The 18553-nt window shown below is 51.3% G+C and overlaps 8 protein-coding genes across 8 annotated transcripts; 4 read left to right on the forward strand and 4 right to left on the reverse strand.

Moving 5' to 3' along the window:
* Positions 1-763: 763 nt before the first annotated feature.
* PFICI_03360 (uncharacterized protein) lies at positions 764-3162 on the forward strand (the record flags this gene model as incomplete). The annotated part of the gene is made up of 6 exons (XM_007831941.1): positions 764-1194; positions 1250-1370; positions 1502-2589; positions 2669-2869; positions 2938-3018; positions 3072-3162. The coding sequence occupies 6 exons, from the start codon at positions 764-766 to the stop codon at positions 3160-3162; spliced, it is 2013 nt and encodes a 670-aa protein (XP_007830132.1).
* A 341-nt stretch (positions 3163-3503) lies between these two features.
* On the reverse strand, positions 3504-3728 carry PFICI_03361 (uncharacterized protein; the record flags this gene model as incomplete). The annotated part of the gene is made up of 1 exon (XM_007831942.1): positions 3504-3728. One exon carries the CDS (start codon positions 3726-3728, stop codon positions 3504-3506), a length of 225 nt encoding a protein of 74 aa, XP_007830133.1.
* Positions 3729-4301: 573 nt separating this feature from the next.
* On the reverse strand, positions 4302-4691 carry PFICI_03362 (uncharacterized protein; the record flags this gene model as incomplete). Its single annotated transcript, XM_007831943.1, has 1 exon — positions 4302-4691. The coding sequence occupies one exon, from the start codon at positions 4689-4691 to the stop codon at positions 4302-4304; it is 390 nt and encodes a 129-aa protein (XP_007830134.1).
* Positions 4692-5606: 915 nt separating this feature from the next.
* On the reverse strand, positions 5607-7392 carry PFICI_03363 (uncharacterized protein; the record flags this gene model as incomplete). Its single annotated transcript, XM_007831944.1, has 4 exons — positions 5607-6371; positions 6423-6929; positions 7006-7101; positions 7162-7392. 4 exons carry the CDS (start codon positions 7390-7392, stop codon positions 5607-5609), a joined length of 1599 nt encoding a protein of 532 aa, XP_007830135.1.
* Positions 7393-8369: 977 nt separating this feature from the next.
* On the forward strand, positions 8370-9591 carry PFICI_03364 (uncharacterized protein; the record flags this gene model as incomplete). Its single annotated transcript, XM_007831945.1, has 3 exons — positions 8370-8589; positions 8684-9015; positions 9082-9591. The coding sequence occupies 3 exons, from the start codon at positions 8370-8372 to the stop codon at positions 9589-9591; spliced, it is 1062 nt and encodes a 353-aa protein (XP_007830136.1).
* Positions 9592-10136: 545 nt separating this feature from the next.
* On the forward strand, positions 10137-11853 carry PFICI_03365 (uncharacterized protein; the record flags this gene model as incomplete). The annotated part of the gene is made up of 6 exons (XM_007831946.1): positions 10137-10559; positions 10626-10909; positions 10964-11028; positions 11081-11269; positions 11319-11540; positions 11591-11853. 6 exons carry the CDS (start codon positions 10137-10139, stop codon positions 11851-11853), a joined length of 1446 nt encoding a protein of 481 aa, XP_007830137.1.
* A 488-nt stretch (positions 11854-12341) lies between these two features.
* On the forward strand, positions 12342-14242 carry PFICI_03366 (uncharacterized protein; the record flags this gene model as incomplete). Its single annotated transcript, XM_007831947.1, has 2 exons — positions 12342-12404; positions 12605-14242. 2 exons carry the CDS (start codon positions 12342-12344, stop codon positions 14240-14242), a joined length of 1701 nt encoding a protein of 566 aa, XP_007830138.1.
* Positions 14243-14917: 675 nt separating this feature from the next.
* PFICI_03367 (uncharacterized protein) lies at positions 14918-18327 on the reverse strand (the record flags this gene model as incomplete). Its single annotated transcript, XM_007831948.1, has 5 exons — positions 14918-17205; positions 17268-17457; positions 17517-17903; positions 17955-18198; positions 18248-18327. The coding sequence occupies 5 exons, from the start codon at positions 18325-18327 to the stop codon at positions 14918-14920; spliced, it is 3189 nt and encodes a 1062-aa protein (XP_007830139.1).
* Between the last annotated feature and the right edge of the window lie 226 nt (positions 18328-18553).

Genomic DNA, 18553 nt, shown 5'->3' on the forward strand with positions numbered 1-18553 from the left:
TTGCGCCTTGTAATGTTGTTCATAGATGAGTTGCGAACCGAGTTTTGACAACCATTGACTTCAAAAGCTCAAATGCGTTACAGGATACGGAATACCATGACTCCTACTTCGTATTCTGTAAACTCAGCGTGTGTCTGTGCCGCCTGTAAGAGAGAGGTAGTGCAACGAACGACCCATATCCTAAAGTGACCAGCCCAACTTGCTGCATTGTGTGCTCTCATGACAGACAATTTCACAATACCTTCCAACATCTTTTGAATAAAAATAAACGTCGTTATGCCCCACCCGATTTCTCTCAATATTGCCCATATTCGGTATCTGGAGTTCAACTCCACCATCTGATATCTCGCATAGACTTGCCAGGAAGGCCAATAGCTTCCACCGATACTCGGCTTAGCTGCAGTCAGCGGGGCAGGCAAGTCGGCCTTCAACCCCACACGATGTAGGAAATCATAGCAGCTATCACGCATCCGAATCCTGCAATACCCATGGAATACTGACGGACATGGATACGTAGATACACTAGATACCTTATCTATTGGGCCTCTGTTATCTCAAAGGTGATACAAGATTGTGTTTCTATCGCTCATGTGGCAACTTAATGTGAGACTATTCCCTTCCTCCTCTTACATCTGCCGGGCGTCTTACTCGGCCTTTTCTGATTTTCCCTCCGTCAATTTCAAAATTAGAGTTGCTTGTCATCAAACCATTCACATACCTCGAGGATTTCGAAATCAGCCTAGATAGCTGAGAAAAATCTACAATGGTCGCTTCCAGACATCCTTTAACCTCGTTGTCCGAGGATGAGATTACCCTCTCGGCAAAGATTGTACGCGGCTCTCACGATGCCGGCACAAAGCTCCTGTTCAAGGGTATCACCTTGCACGAGCCGTCGAGAAAGGAGATGCAGCAGTATCGCAGCCAAGGGCAAGGCGGCAGCTACTCCCCTCCTCGCAAAGCGTGGGTGAACTATTACCTGACCGGAACGACATCCTTTTTTGAGGTCATCATCAACTTGGAGGCCGGCAAGATCGAGAGCAGTGCCGAAGTCCCTGCACATTTCCATGGTCCGGCTGACGAATCCGAGATCATCATGGTCGAAAAAGTCGCCCTCGAAGATCCGGGTGTCAAGGCCGAGATTGAGAAACTTCAAGTCCCTGAAGGAACCGTGATTGTCTGCGATCCGTGGATCTGGTAAATATGATCCAGCGTTGCACCAAACTGCTTTACAAGTACTAATTACGGCCAGGGGCGCCGATGGTGTTGCCGATGATGCTCGACAATATCAGTGCTACATGTATATGCGTGACCCAAACAACTCCAAGGAAGTCGACAGCAATCACTATGCCTTCCCCCTGAGTTTCTCACCTGTAAGTACTTTACATCCAGCCTGATACTTTTAAGTCAATATATGACCTATTTTGTCTTGAATGACGGACTGTGCCAGTATACGCATGAGAATACTGCGTCTGTTATCGGAGCAACTGACTGATCTGTCTAGGTTGTCGATGCTACCACCATGCAAGTGACCAAAATAGATTACCTCCCAACCGGCGCAGGCCTTGAGACAAAGTCTACAGGACCCTGGCGACCGACTGCCGCCAATGAGTACATTCCGGAGCTCAACGAGCAGAGGACCGATCTAAAGCCACTTAGAGTTGTTCAGCCCGAGGGTGCTTCTTTCACGCTCGAAGGAGACACCATCAAGTGGCAAAAGTGGGAGATGCGCACGAGCTTCAACTTCCGCGAGGGCATGGTTCTCCACGAGGTATCATACGACGGCCGGCCGCTGTTCTACCGAGTGTCGCTGAGCGACATGACGATTCCGTACGCCGACCCCCGCGCCCCTTTTCACAAGAAGCAGGCCTTTGATCTGGGCGATGTCGGTGCCGGCATCATGGCCAATGATCTCAAGCTTGGCTGTGACTGTCTCGGCGCCATTGCCTACAAGGACGGCCTCGTGGCTGACCACAATGGCTGCCCCGTGGTGAAACCCAATGCCATGTGTATTCACGAACAGGATGCTGGCATCTTGTGGAAGCACACAAACTACCGAAGCGGCCGTCCCGTTGTCGTGCGCCGCCGTGAGCTCGTCATCCAAAGCATCATCACCGTGGCCAACTATGAATACATCTTGGCCTACATTTTTGATCAAGCCGGCGAGATGTCCTACGAGGTCCGCGCCTCGGGCATTCTATCGACCCAGCCCATTGACGCCGGCGTCGACGTGCCCTACGGAACCGTGGTGCACGAAGGCGTATTGGGAGCCTACCACCAGCACATTCTGTCCCTCCGCGTCGATCCCGAGCTCGACGGCGACAGGGGCAACAGCCTGGTCTACGAAGAGACCAGCGCCCTGCCGCGCCATGCTGACAACAACCCCCACGGGAACGGCTACGTGTGCAAGCGTACTACTCTGGAGAAATCGGGTGGTTACGACCTCGAGTCCAAGAAGAATCGGGTCTTTATGATTGAGAACCCTAATAAGCAGAACCCCGTCAATGGAAAGAACGTCGCTTACAAGATGCACATTCCTCCCGTGCAGCCACTACTTGCCGAGGAAAACTCATTCCACTACAAGAGAGCCGAGTGAGTATTCGTAACAGACTTTGGTCGATGATGAAAGTGGTCTTGCTTGTAATATAGTAGCGCTGACTCATCATAATAGCTTTGCCGATCACTCGGTCTATGTCACCAAGTACCAAGAAGGCGAGCTATTCGCGGGTGGACAGTACACGAACCAGAATAAGCACACATCTGGAGTGCGAAAATGGGCGGCGCGCAATGATGATATCGCAAATGAAGACATTGTCGTTTGGGTCCAGTTTGGCCTTCAACACGTGCCGAGGATTGAGGATTTCCCAGTCATGTAAGCCTTTTCCCCCCCCTTCTCCCAGACAACCAAGTCCCACTCGTGTATACTGACAGCGATAACAGGCCAGCCGAGATTGTCAAGGTTTCTTTCAAGCCGGCCAACTTCTTTACGCGCAACCCTGCCATTGATGTCCCTCAATCCACGTGAGTAAAGGAACGACCCAGGTTATATTGCCAAATCACTAATGCTCCAACAGTCAGGAATTCAACAAGTCCGTCCTTCTCAACGGCCACCAAAATGGGACCAAGGAAGTGAATGGCAATGGAGAGTGCACCTCTTGTCAGTAAATTCTTTTATGCGATGACCAAGAATTCTTCACAATGAAATGATTTGAGAGCTCAGCGACGATACGGTCATGGATTTAAATTGATGCGTCATTTCACATGATGAGATTCTGGGGTAGACAATGATAAAGATTTGCCATCCAGTTTTGCCGGGTCTTTGTGACCATTCCACCAAGTTGCTCCTCATTTCAGATGATGAAATCGTCAATGTGTAGCTCGTTCTCTCAGGAACGGTTAACAAGGTTCTTGTAAAAGAGGGCCTGAATGTTGTGTCCTGATGCCCTCTGATCCACCTCGTTCAGACCGAATGATTCCGACGCGCGAGGGAAATTCTTCTAGGCCCTTTACCTGGCCAGACCGCCGAGTCCAATACCGCCCAGAAGACCACTAAGAACATCCTTGGCCCCCTTGCCGTCGCCGGTATTTAGTTGATCTTGAAGCTGCTCCAGGCCGGGCTGCGCATCCTTGCCGACCTCCTCGATCACGCCAGCGAGTGGTAGGCTGTCCAGAGACTGAGGTGCCGCAGCAACAGTGGCGACAAGAAGGGCGAGCATTGAAAGAAACTTCATCTTGTCGAAAGGAAGAAGAAGAAGAAGAAGAAGAAGAAGAAGAAAGAATTGTGGTATCGTAATAGAAGGTATAAAAAATAAGGAGAATGACTGATAGTTGCGCCGCCGAGGGAGTTGCTGCCGTGAGATGCCGAGAGATGCTGCGAAAATCCGATTGCCGCCAATGGCCTGGCATCGTTGCATCTTTTATAGGTATCAGCCGACCATATAATCCTCCCTTGAGCACTATAGTGGTAAATAGAGTGGTCGCCGAAAGGCATGTCTACCTCGAGGACCGACACCTTACCATTTCATGTGGGTGATCGGCAATAGACATGGTCGCAGGCGGAATGGACCATGTTGATCTCAACTCGCAAAAGGTCTTCGGCCCCAGTGCCGGGAATGAGGATGCCATAAGTCGCAGACATGCCAATGTCGCATACATTGTCGCCGCCATCCCTTTTCCCTTTGCATCGTCGCACATGAAAATTTCGCGACCAAAAAGAACAATAATTCTTATGCGACTCGCGCACAGATGGCAAAGAATTGCCCGAATGATGTATTTAGCCCCCAAATGCCCGCCAAACAAGATCCCTATCCCTTGATCACTACAGGCTTGGGCGCGCCAATCTGCGCCGTGGTAATCTTGGGGCCAGCCTTTGCCGAGGGCTTGTAGACGGGAATCTTGTCGCGGCGCTCCATCTCCTTGCGCTTCTCCCTGAGGGCCTTGAGCACGTCGTCGTTGCCGGGGCTGCCATACTTGCACTCCCAGACGATCCACGAGATGCCGACAAAGATGACGGGGCAGATGATGAAAATGGCGAGCCAGAACGGCAGGCTCTTGCCCGACGGCGGCCAGGCGAACTGCTCGCCCCAGTTTATGCTCGTCGCCGTGGCCGTGGATGCGGCTGTCGTCGTTGTCGCTCGCAGTGCTAGAGTTGCTGTGCGCTCGAGCAGCGAAGTTGCGCTAGTCGCTGGAGCCATGGTATTGTTTATTGTATTTGTATATAGGTATATTCCAGGTGTGTAATGAGCGGGTATTTCTTATCGAAAGAAAGCAAGGTAGTTTAATCAAGGTCAAACCAATAAGAACCAAACGAACCAGCGAAATGAGGGACTGAATAAATGAGTGAATCGAAAAAACGCAGTAAGCAAATAGAGCAACACAATGTCGTCGCAAAAGCGAAGAAGGAAAAAAGAGAAAGGGTATTGTTGGTAGGTAGAGTAGCAGGTATCTAGATGTTCTTGCTCTCTCTGTATTACCTAGTACCTTAGTATTACGCGCGGCTTTTAGTGTGTGTAAGTGGTTCTTGGAGTGCCAATTCGTATGTCTGATACAATCAATTGAATTAAGGGTCGACGCTTGAAATGTCGCTTGACCTTCCACTTTTGGGGTTTCAGGACAGGGGACGGCATTGTAATATGGGGGTGGCTGTGGCTGATGACGGACTTGTATCATCTTCCAAAAATCATCTTCATCTTCTAAAACAATGCCAAAAAAGAATCATGGCGCAGCTGTAACAAAGAGGGTTGGTTCAATACAATAAAGAACTCATTTGATGCTGCTTGTTCTAAAATGTTGGCGCCGCAGAAATCCGATTATGATTATCAGTGGAGGCTGGCCAGTTATTGAAATGGTGGCTTTTGTCGATCGGGTTCGCGTGAAACAAAGAGCCATGTGCGCTACCTGGTCAGTTCGTCACAACTCCAAATCGATGAACATAATCACCAGCATGGATTGGAAAGAGAATTCCCAGTTGCAAGGTATCAAAAAAGGTGGTGATCATTATTAACATTAATATTGGATGCCAACGCGACTTTCAGGCCGGACCCAACTGCATCCCCTTCCTTATAGTCAGTCACACCAGCGACAGACAACAAAGTTAGGCTAGTGTGCACCTAGTACTGGAAGCGGAAGTCGAGACGCTTGTTTCCATCCTTCTCGCGAGCTTCTTGGTCGTTCTGGTAAGCGGCTCTCTCCTCGAGTGACATCTGGCCCCAGACCTTCTCCTTCTGCTTGTTCAAGTAAATCAAATACTGTCGCTGGGCCAAGAAGGTGAGCAAGCTGAGCGCGCAAATGGAGACGCACACCTTGTTGCCCGTCTTGTAGTATGGCGCATCCCACTTGCGGTAAATCTGGTTACCGACCACGGATCCAATCTGCACAATGACATTGTACGTCGCCGCAGTGATGGCTCTCTTCTTGACGTCAAAAGAGTTCTCCGACAGCCACGAGGCGACCAGAGGGTGGAAGTACGGGTAGCCAGACGCCAGCGTGATGAGCGAGAAACGAGCCCAGTCGCGGCCGCCGTCGGGAATCGTGAGCAGGGCCGTGAGAATGGGCAGCAGCCAGAACTCGCCGATGAAGCAGTGGAAGGCTCGCTCGTTGAAGTGGTTGCTGCTCCAGGCCAACGCCAGCATGGTGATGATCTGGAGACCGGCAGATGGGGCAGTAAGCATGTTGGAGGCAAACGTCGAGAATCCGATGCGCTTGAGGGTCAGGGTGAGATACGCCTGAACAGGAGTCGCTGGGATATAGGCGATGAGACCGATAAAGTAGAGACCCCACATGGACTTGTCCGACCAAGCAGCCTTGATGTCCTTCCAGGTAGCGGGTTCCTTGACGGCTGTCAGTCCCTTGGCGGGATCGTCTCGCAAAACACGCTGTATAAATTAGCTTTGATTCTGTCACGGCCAAAGAAGGACCAAACTCACGTTGATCATGATGATTTCCTCCTTTTCAGTGTACCAGGGACGCGGGCATAAAACAGACGTTGTCTGAGTGGGCGAGAGAGGGAGATAGAGGATTGACGTAATACCCAGGACCACGGTAAGAAGGCCCTCGAGCAAAAAGAGCCAGAACCAGCCTGGTCTGCCACTAATGCCTCGCATCTCCAGAATACCGGCAGCCAGGAGAGCCGAGATGACACGCGCAATGTTGAGGGTCGACCAGAAAGCAGCCAAGCGAGTCGAGAGCTCCCTACTGGTGTAAAAGTAGGTGGCCATGAGAATGGCACCGGGGATGAATCCACCCTCGCAAAGACCAATCAGGGCGCGAGTGACGTAGAAACCTGCGCGGTTCACAATGAAGCACTGAGCCCATGAGACCATGCCCCAAGCAATCATCATCGACGGCAGGATGAACTTGAAACCGTATCGCTTCGTCAAAAACTGCACTGGGAATTCTGCGCCCAGGAAGCACATGAGCTGGATTGTGTTTCCCTGTCGAATTGTGTTAGTTTGAAACTCTTGACAGCTGATCAATGTTGCCGTCATGTTGAACTTGACATGTACTTACATTGTTGTAGTCGTCGGACGTGATGTTCAAATCGTCCAAAAAGTTATCAGCCAACGCATTGGACAGGTTTCCTCGATCCAATTGAAGTCCAAAGAACTATGATATACTGTGAGCAGGGCAGAGCTCAGGTCCCTAGACGAGTTCAAGACTACTCACCATAATACATAGCCAGCCGAGGAGTCTTATGTCGGTCTTGCGGACAACTCTCTTCTCCTCGGCGGCGGACCACGTGGCGTACGGGTCGAACCGATGTCCACCTTCGTAGCTCTCATGAGGCCGAATGGCATGGTGAATGTTCTCACGACCGACCTCGACGGCGCCCTTGTCCGGCTCGGCGTGGAACTCGGCAGCCAATTTGGAGCCTCTCTCGATATCGTCGGAGCCCATGATGTCAGCTTTGGGAATTGCTAAACAGGATGGTAGCAGTGAGGGCGTCCAGTGTATCCTCGAATGGCTCCTTGGGTGATCTGCACGACCGCGCTGTCAGGTCGAACGAGCTGGGACGATGGAAAGCTGATCAGTCGGAAGTGGCAGGTAGCAATTCATTCGATGAACTTATATTATACGGTCCAAGGCGTCAGCAAAGTCCAGGCCCAGAAATTAGACTATTTTCATAGCGGGCCACGCGTTTGGGACAACTGTGATTCGTTGTGCTATTTTTCTATTAGACCATACATCCCTGGGCTTGCCTGACGGAAAAGATATAACGACATACAAGGACACCGCCGAGAATTTGTCCAGGAACACACTTGCAGTAAGCCACCATGTGAAGGCCAATACCAATTCGGACACAAGTCGAGAACTCAGCTGTCACGACCGAGGCGACATGATGGTATGGTACATGCCGTGGTAGCGTATCCGACTCTCGAGCCGACGCGAACACCTCGAACTGGAACTCCATCTCCGCTAGCGCTATAGACGACTAGGTTGGTGATTCGCCATATGCGGCAGGCTACTAGGTGGCTAGTCGGCCACGTTCCCGGAATGCGGGGTTGACTGGAGAAATTCTCGGAGAGTCGAGCGGTTGCACCATTGCGGATACTGATGTCGTCTTCCGAATCGGGCGCTGGGCACTGCGAGGTAGGAACCTGAGAATTCAGATATTAAGCTCATTGCCCTGGGGGGTCGTTGAGGCGCCACTCCCATGCCATCATATCGATAATCCTGGGTTCGGTGAACGGACAACGACTGGCTTACCGAAAGAGAGTTACTATCAATCACGCAATCTTAGCGCTTGATTCGCAATCCTATCCCAGCTTCACTCTGATACTGTCCTGGTGTGCATTATTTACACATAGCCATCAGATCATACAATTGTGCATAGGATATCCCCCATTCGAGATACGCCGCCCCCAAATCCAAAGATGCCTTCCCTCAGCACAGACGCAGCCCTAGACTTTCACATCGTGGGAGGTCATGCAGAATCCCGCACTCGGTTGAGCCAGCCGTTGGTCTATTCCGGTACTCTGGATGGCTTCCAGCAAAATGATATTACGCCCGTGATTGGTCGCGAGTACTTTGGCCTGCAGGTTCGCGATCTGCTTGCATGGGATGATCAGCACATCAAGGATCTTGCCGTGACGAGTGAGTATACCATGCTCGAAACTTTTGGATTGTACTCCAAAAGTCAATTTTGGACAAAGCCAACTAAAAACTAATACCTCTTATCGTTTTATAGTCTCTTCAAGAGGTGTCGTCTTTCTGCGTGACCAGGATGTAACACCCATCGAGATGAAGGATTTCATGATCCGACTGTCTACCCTGGCCGGATCCCCGTCGTCCTCCGGCCTGCACATCCACCCCCTGACCGAAGAGGGTAGTGAGCTAGGTGACCAGATCTCTGTCATCTCAAGCGAAAAGCAAAAGAAGGGAGGCGGTCTTACACACGTCCTGAGCGATGTCAGCCGCTTTGCATCAACTGGATGGCACAGCGACATTACCTTTGAAAAGGTCCCGTCCGACTATGCCATGCTCAAGATCCACACACTGCCCAAGACAGGTGGTGACACGGTATGTGCAGACTATTTCACACTGGAAGTGTTAAACATGGTTGCTGACTTGTCCCTTCATTTGTAGCTCTGGGCATCTGGTTACGAAATTTACGACCGCCTCTCAGAGCCAATGAAGAAGTTTTTGGAAGGCCTTACCGCTACACACGATGCCAACTTCTTCCACGACGAGGCCGAGAGACTTGGTAACCCTCTGCGAAAGGGCATTCGTGGCTCGCCTCTGAACGAAGGCAGCGACCTCAAGGCCGTGCATCCCATCATCAGAACCAACCCCGTCACGGGATGGAAGAGTGTATTCGTCAACAAGGGCTTCACCAAGCGAATCAATGGTGTGACCAAGGACGAGTCAGATGTGCTACTTGCCTATCTCTTGAACCTCGTCACACAGAACCACGATGCTCAAGTGCGCTTCAAGTGGAATAAGAACGACCTGGCTATCTGGGACAACAGGGCAACCTTTCACTGCGCAACATATGACTATGAAGCAGCTCGAGCTGGAGACCGAGTGTGCAGTCTGGGTGAAGCACCATATCTTGACCTTGAGAGCATGAGCCGCAGGACCGCGCTCAATGAGTAAAATGAAGCATGATGTTGATGTATAAATCTAGCGAAATTTGAACTTTTTCTTCTTTCTTTCATCTCCAAGAAATTTAGCAGTGCATTGCTGAAACTTGAAAGGTCGCGATCGCTCCCTGTTCAAATCGTTAGCACTAACCTTAACATACATCAAGCTTTGATCAAATCAGATCATACTTCCTAAACCGTTCACACTGATAGGTGCCGACCCCGCTCACCTGCACTGCCGCATATCCAGTGAGCCACAAGGAGAATATGCAACCGACACACTGCAGATAGTGGATAGCTTGTAGGGGAATCAATGGGCTCCATTGGAGGTTGTTACTTTTGTGGTAGGACGTCGCATCATGAAATCCGACTGGATGTGGTTTCTTCTCCGTCGAATTCTCGGCCGTGGTTTGGTAGACGGTGGTCCGGTGGGGGGTTTTCTCAAATGGCCGAAGAGTCCCTCTTCTGCGAATTTGACGGCAGCGTAAAGCAGTTTCATCAATCAAACACTTCACAAAAGTGTATGTTGCATCTCTTACAAAGGAAAATTGATCGATCATGACTGCAGGGGAGAAGCTTCGCGTGACAGTGGTTGGGGCGGGTATTGCGGGCCTATGCGCTGCAATTGCGCTTCGTCGCGCAGGCCACATCGTCCACGTATACGAGCGATCGGGGCTCAACAATGAAGTTGGAGCGGCGATCCATATCCCACCAAATGCAACTCGGGCACTGCTGGCCTGGGGCCTCGATCCTGTGCGCGCAAAGCTGGTCACAGTCAAGTCGAGTTTCCGGGCAAAGGCAGATACACTGGAGAGATTCCATGTGGGCACATCAGAAGCGTCAATCACCGAGACGTATGGCGGGCCATGGTTCTTTGCTCATAGGGTAGATCTCCACGATGAGCTAAAGACATTGGCGACTGGTAGCGATGGAGAAGGTGTTCCAGCAGTGATCCACGTAAGGTCCGAAGTCACGAAATATGTGAGATCTTCCCCCCAAGAGCTGCGTTATGCATCGACACAAGAACGACTCATTCGCCATGTCTAGGATCCTGATACGCCATCCATTACTTTGATCGACGGTTCTGTAATTGTTTCGGATGTAGTTGTTGGGGCCGATGGCATCCACACGACAGCTGTTGAAGCTGTGCTCGGAAGAGTCAACGAACCTGTCCCGTCCAAAGATCTGTACAACTTTTGTTATCGGTTCCTGATTCCAACCACCGAGATCGAGAATGATCCCGAAACTCGTTTCTGGACCGAAGACGATGATGGTCGAATGAAGTTCTTTGTCGGTGATATGAAGCGTATAATTTCGTACCCATGCCGAAAGTAAGCGCAATATGCTCTATAACTCTCTCTTTGCGCGTGACTAAGGAATCGCAGCAACGAAATGCACAACTTTGTTGCGCTTTTCCACCAAGATGACTTTGGCATGATGAAGAAGGAAGGTTAGTTCATATAGCCACCATTCCGTTTCTTGCTTCTCACATGCTTGGCTAGATTGGCAGGCCTCTGTTGACAAGTCTCAACTTTTGGCAACATTCACCGGTCTTCATCCCAAGCTCCGGGCTGTTATCGACAAGGCCACGGAGATCAAGCAATGGGCTCTCCTGTATCGAGAGCCAATTCCAACCTGGATCCGTGGTAAAATCGTCTTGGCTGGTGATGCCTGTCATCCAATGTTGCCTCGTAGGTCATTTTCAGTCGTGGAAAATTGGCCTCAGCTAAAAATTATCAGATCAAGGACAAGGCGGAGCACAGGGGATCGAGGATAGCGTAGCACTTGGCTTGGTTTTCTGTGGTGCCAGCAAGAAAGACATCCCGGACAGACTTGCGTTGTACGAGACCATCAGGCGAAATCGCGCCAGTCTGATCCAAGTCTTTAGTAATGCTGGACAAGATGAACCAGAGCTTATCCGTAAGGAAGCTTCCAAGTATATACCTCTGGAGCAGATACCCAGTATGTCTTTCCTACTCCGTCTTGCGCGCATGACTAACTTGACCGGACAGCCACCCCAGAGGGATTTTTCGACTATAATTTTGGATATGATGTGATCCAGGATACCGTCAACCACCGAAAGAGTGTCGATCCGTCCTTTGAGGTTCCAAAAGCATTCTTTCATAAAGTGCCGGGGAAAGGCGTTTATCCCAAACAGGCGCAACACTCGGACTCGCCAATGGAGTCTCGGGACTTGGCAGGGCCTGGTATTGGCAAAGCTGATCGGGCAGTTCCTCAGATCCAGATGGTAGAGGTGAACGACCTGGGGCGATAAACATGTCTGCGCCAAATTGTAATTCCGTGAGGGCTAACCACTCGACGAGTGCGATAGGGTAGAGGTCAGTTGTTCGGCATCGATTATTCATAACTGCCTGTTGATTTCAACGGGGGAGAACAGTTACTCGAGAACTTGGAACATGGTCGCAATTGAATACATTGGTCCATTGAGTGGCAAGCTGAGCGATCTTTGGGAAATGATTTGCATTTTGTCGGCGAAGATGGCTGTGTGACTGTGATAATCAAGGCTCTTTAGCCACTGCAGCGACAGCTGGGCAGGCACCATCGCCCAGCTGGCACCTAGACTTACATTCTCAGCACTAGTTGGGTAGGCGATATCCACCGCCGTCTAAGAGACTTAGCTCTAACTCCTACCTAACCTAGGTTAGTTAATTGCCTGATTCCTTAGCGCACCTCGTCAAGCTAGACACACCAAAGAAACATCCATGCAACCACAACTTCGTGATCGGTTTCCGCCTTCATGCCATGGAGACATCGAGTCCGTCCCTCGTTGAAAGTGGTGGTGTGCGGGTTGCCATTGAAGGATGCGTAAGCTTGGCCCCACTTTCCTTGCAATTCGCAGCACCTCGTCCGTGGACAGAACTCCATGATTTAGGGAGCAAATGTCCGGCTCGGTGCCCGTAGGAGAGATTTCCGTCACTCCAAGACTATCAAGTTGATAGCTATCACGACAGAGGTGCCTGCATCCATAATGCTCGACATCTTTTTGCTAACAAAGTTTCCGCTAGGGCCATGGCACTCTTCATGCCATCTACGCCACTGTGCAAAATGCGGCACGCGCCAGAGGTTGGACAGGTGTTGACCTCCTAATCATTGGTGGTGACTTCCAGGCCGTTCGCAATGCCGCTGATCTCACAGTCATGTCTGTACCTGTCAAGTACCGGGAACTCGGCGACTTTCCAGAGTACTACAGTGGACATGCAACTGCACCCATCCCTACCATCTTCATTGGCGGCAATCATGAGGCCAGCTCACACCTATGGGAGCTCTACTACGGCGGCTGGGTGGCACCAAACATCTACTACCTCGGCTTTGCCAACGTACTCCGCTTTGGACCTATTCGTATCGCTGGCATGAGCGGCATTTGGAAAGGTTTTGACTACAACAAGCCACACAATGAGAGACTGCCCTTCAACCAGGACGATATCAAAGGGTTCTACCATGTGCGAGAGATCGATGTACGGAAACTGCTCCTCCTGAGAGAGCAGGTAGATGTAGGACTGAGTCATGACTGGCCTAGAGCTGTCGAAAGACATGGCGATGAGAGGGCCCTGTGGCGGATGAAGCCGGATTTCAGGCAAGAAAGCCTCGACGGAACTCTAGGTAACCCGGCAGCAACATATGTCATGGATCGTTTGCGACCGGCGTATTGGTTCTCCGCCCATATGCACTGCAAATTCACGGCACTCAAAAAGTATGACGCACCAGCACCCGTGGCGCCTGTCCCAACACAAGAAGCAGTGCAAGGAGCTCCCGCGGCAACCGACCACGTCCCCACTCAGGCCATGGAACCAGCGAAGGAACAGGAGTTGTCCAAGGCCGACAACCCGGATGAGATTGATCTCGACATGGATGATGATGACGAGGGGCCCAGTACTTCGACGGAACCAGCCGTGGCTCCTACACCAGCGCCCGCACCAAATAGCAATGCCGTCTCGGACGAGCTGCGAGCACAACTTCCTGCTTCGTTCGCAAAACGACCAGAGCAGCCAAGAGGCACGCCGGGTCAACCTGTTCCCTCAACCATATTCAACACAGAGACACGCTTCCTGGCCTTGGACAAGTGCATGCCTGGGCGCAAGTGCGTCCAACTTGCATACATTAAACCAATCACCCACAGCGAAAGCAATAGCCCGGATCTTTGCTTACAATACGATCCCGAGTGGCTTGCCATCAACCGCGTCTTTCATCAGTATCTCAAGATCGGCGATCGTCACGCTAAGAATCCCACCAACGAGGGTGAGGCGGCATACAATGAAATTATCGACAAAGAGCGCGCGTGGGTAGACGAGAACATTGTAGCCAAGGGCAAGCTGGTAGTACCGCTGAATTTTGCCATAACGGCGCCGCCACACAAGCTTGGAGATCCCGAAAAAGTCCAGGAGCAGCCAGAAGAATACACCAGTCCACAGACAGCAGCTTACTGCGAGTTACTTGGCCTCGAAAACCTCTGGGACGCGACACCCGAGGAGAGGGCTGCTCGCAAGGCCCACGGTCCACCTCCGGAGGAACCCCGCCGAGACAATCGTGGTGGAGGGTTCCGAGGTGGAAGGGGAGGCAGAGGAGGCGGTCGAGGTGGTGGCGGCGGATTTGGTCGGGGACATGGTGGCGGTCGTGGTCGTGGTCGTGGCCGCGGAAGAGGCTGAGGCGCCGCTACCACAGGTGCTCTGCGACACTGACCAGCAACATAACCGCAATTGACACATGTTCCGGTACACTTTACAATTTTGGAAGAGCATTATCGGGCCCTGGTGATCTCTGACACACTGAACAAGTGGAGCATCTCAGGAATCCCTTTTTCATTGGTATGTGAAAACAGCTGTAGCAAGCTAAAGATGTGATAACCCGCATAGAGCTATGGCTACAAAGTAGAACAGGGCTCAAGCACGGAATGAAGCCATGGATTATACTACAGCATTGGGTTTGCTCAAGGCATGAGAAAGTGAAGGGGAAGAGCAACAAAATAATAATAATCACGAAGGTTAGAAAACATTATGGTTATTCAGACCAAAACATACAACACCGTGGATTCCCCAGCCGTCACCGATCTGAGTACTAATCCAGCAGCCCGGCTAAAATACCACCCCCAGTACGTCGCGCAAACAGCAAAACACAATGGACATATACCAGATTATAAAAGGCTCACACTGCTCCTCGAGCTCCCGGCCAACCTAATGAACTCTAACAACTAAATAACTAACTAAGATAAGCTGATAATTCATCCTAACGCATCTGCGCATTTTCACTATTTTATTTGCTGAAGATATTGTGGATTTATGGTGTTTGAAGGACATGTACCTTTTTGCGTGGCTTGAGGTATTTTAGCAGGAAGGGGGTGGTATTTTAGCCGGGCTGATTTTCTGGAGCATATTCGTGAGATCCTGTTCACTATCGCGTGTTTCTGGATGATCGGCGCCCAGTACTTTGACCCTTAGAGCGAGCGTCGTGCGATACATCACTTCAGCCTCTTGCCATTTATCCTGCGCGGCCAGCGACATCGCGATGTTTCTCAGGCTGACAATCGTGTCAGGATGGTCGGCACCTAACACCTTGGTTCTGAGCTCGTGCGTCCTACGATGTATCGCCTCGGCCTCCGCGTCCCGGCACTGACCGTTGAGCGAGCGTCCGACATTACTCATGGCCACTAGGGTGTCGGGGTGCTCAGGCGCAACCTTGACCCTCAGGTCCAGCGTCCGGCGGAGCATGGCTTCGGCCTCCAGCCACCTGCCTTGTGCGGCCAGTGACATGGCGACGTTGTTCATGCTGATGACAGTGTCGGGGTGCTCGGCGCCCAGCACCTTGGTGCTCAGCTCGAACTCCCTCTCGTGTATCTCCTGCGCCTCCTGGAAGCGGCCCTGCGCGGCCAGCGTACTGGCGAGGTCGTTCATGCTCACAAGCGTGTCTGGATGTTCGGCACCCAGCACCCTGGTCCTGAGCTCAAACGCCCGACGGAGCATTGCTTCAGCGTCTTTGTATCGGCCCTGCCTGCCCAGTATGAGCGCGAGGTTGTTCATGCTCCTGAGTGTCTCTGGATCATCGGCACCCAAGATCTTGGTCCTCATTTTAAGGGCCTCCTCTGATAGTGTTTGAGCCTCTGTGTATCGAGCTTCCTTGAATAGCACCTGTGCCAGGTTGCCCATGCTGACAAGTGTATCTAAATGCTCAGCGCCAAGTATCTCGGTCCTTAACTCCAGCGTCTTGCGATGCATTATGGTAGCCTCCGGGTATTGGCCCTGATGGTACAAAGCTTCTGCTATATCGTTGATAGTGGCCAGTGTATCCGGGTGACTGATGCCCTGTAGCTTCTTGCTGAGTTTGTATGCTTTGCGATGCATCGTCTCAGCTGCTGCATATTCGCCAAGGAGGGATGAGCTCTCTCCTACTTTGGATAGAAGATGGCTTTCCGTACTTTCATCTGTAGCCTCTGCACAGATCTCAAGCACAGCCTGCGCATGTGGGAGGTAGTCTATCCACACCTTCTTGTTCTCGTGCTTAGGATGAAGATAGATCTCATCGACCCGCTTCATCACCCTGGTACGCCACGCCACCTGCTCTCCATCTTTCGCCAACTGGTTCCTCATCGCTAGCTGGACCAGGCGGTGAATGTCGAACCGGCTGGCATCGATGCGTTCGTCGATAAAAGCGTATGATTTGAGCGTGCCAAGGGCGTCGTCTGTTTCTAGCTCGTCCTCGCCTGGAAGCAGCGATCTTGGGATATTCTTCATTGAAAGAAAGCTGATGAACCGGAGGTAGTCTGCTGCCAATGGTGTATCCCGCTTGATATGCTCAAAGGAGATCAGCCACGTGGTTGCAACCGGGTTCTGCGCCGCATCGTACCGGCTACGATCACCAAAGTCTTTGCTAAGGAGCTTGATTAGAGTCTCGTCGCTAGACTCGCAGTGTGCAAGATATCGAGTTGTCGACACACGAGTTTTGGCCATATAGGCAGACGCTTGCTTGACTGCCAGGGGAAGATCGGTGAGAAAGTCCAGTAGGGCATCTGTGCTTGTGGTATCCTGTACCTGGTTCTTGCCCAAGCCCTGGCTAAGAAGCTCACTTGATTCGGCTCTATACATGGCCCCCACGATCCAAAGATGTGGCCACTGGATATCGAGTTGCATGGCCACGTCGTGGTTCCGTGTTGTGATGAGAATCGAGCCATTCCGGTTAAAAGGGAGCTTCAGAATCCCTTGCTTTCCAAACAGCAGTTCCGGGTCATCAGCATTATCAACGATCCACAGCCACGGCCCTGCATCTTCTCGTGCCAGCTCAACGTGCACTAGTGCGCGTACGTCAGCGTCCTTATCGTCGAGCCCCTTTGCGCCGAGGACCTGGCCGATATCGTGGTAAGCCTTGTAGAAAGATGTGGAATCAATAGCCGGTACCCAGAAGACAGAGCAGTCCGGGTTGGCTACATGCATGCGATAAGCTGCCTCGAGCGCGATCTGGGTTTTACCAACGCCTCCGAGGCCCTCAAGGGCGGTTCGCTGGCAGTCGTGCGGGTGCGTATCAGGTGTGAGACGTTCTACAAGAGCATCTAGGATGGCGTTGCGGCCCACGAAGGTCTCATTGCGGCCGAATGGCACCATTAAGTGGCTTTGCTTTGAGCCTATAGTTTTTTAGCACATCCCTGTTGCTCGGAACTCATACTCTCAAGGAACTTCAGCTTACCAACAGAAGACTCCCTGAGATACTTCTTTGCATCCTTGACTAGGCGCACAATAGCGTCCTCGACAGCTTGATATCCAGGGTCCGAAGGGCCAGGAAATTGCTGGAGATTATAGTGATGCCGTTCCAGAGGATGCCTCTCTATTCCTTTCGAGATGTCCAAGCATGCTGATTCTTTTGGTACGAGGTAGCCCTGAAATATGAGTTCTAGCATATATGTATGATGCAAAATAGTTTCAGGGTCTGACTTACATCCTTCAAGTCATTATTCCGCAGCGTTTTGCTTATTGGACTTGGCTTAGTCTCGTAAAAGCACCACAGCGGTATAGGATGTTGCCCACGACGGGTTTCCGTGTATCGATCCACAATGTGTTGCAGGTATGGATTCGCCTCAACGGAGAGAGCCATAGTTTCTGGGTAGATCTCAAAATCCGGGTTATACTGTGCAACAGCCTTGACTATTTGGTCCAGCGAGAGACCGCGGCGTCCTCGGAATGGCGTTCCAAAGAATATGAGGCCAGCCGTACGTCGAAAGAAATTTGACCACTTGTTAGAATTCTCGAAGGAGCTCCGAAGAGCTTGCATAAGCACAAGGCCGCCATAGCTATGCGCAATGAATATGATCGGGCGGGTCGTATCCTAAATTCGTCTTAGTAATATATACTAAGTAGGCTTATGAAATCTTCCTACGCGACGATGGAGTTCCAACTGCTTGAGCAGCATTTCGGCTACGTCAGAAATGTATGTCTGTTTAGGCTGGTCCTTCGCTGTACCATACCAGCCAGACTCATAGCCAAAACGCATAATCCGAGCGTTAGGGACCGCCTTGGGAAGCATGCTGGAATGAGTGAGCCAGTTGATCTTTTCCTCGTCCAGACCTCTCCCAGTCCACGTGTTATCTGGGTCTGCTCCGATTCCATGGATTGCCACGATACTGTACAGTGTCAGAGGCTTGTGACTGGTCTGGGAACGCGCGTACATACTCGACTGCGTCTTCATCCTTATTGGAGTTGGTTGCAGCCTTCTCGATCGGGTCAAGCAATATTTTGATTCCAGAACTCATAGTTCAAATGCTGTCTCTGACGTGCTTACGGGAACAGAAGTTGATGATGGTGACTGGCGTTATAGGCTGCGTATATGGATAGCGGCACCCGTATATGTATGTTGACCTCAGTGATTATCCAGAGCTGTGGGGGCGATGAGATTGAAGGAGCTTGTGAAAAATGCAGCCACAATTCTCTGTAAAAGAGGCGGAGACTCGAGTAAAGAAATGAAAGGAAGAGAAGGAA

Source organism: Pestalotiopsis fici, assembly GCF_000516985.1.
Source record: "Pestalotiopsis fici W106-1 unplaced genomic scaffold PFICI_Scf_2, whole genome shotgun sequence".
Lineage (NCBI taxonomy): Eukaryota > Fungi > Ascomycota > Sordariomycetes > Amphisphaeriales > Sporocadaceae > Pestalotiopsis > Pestalotiopsis fici.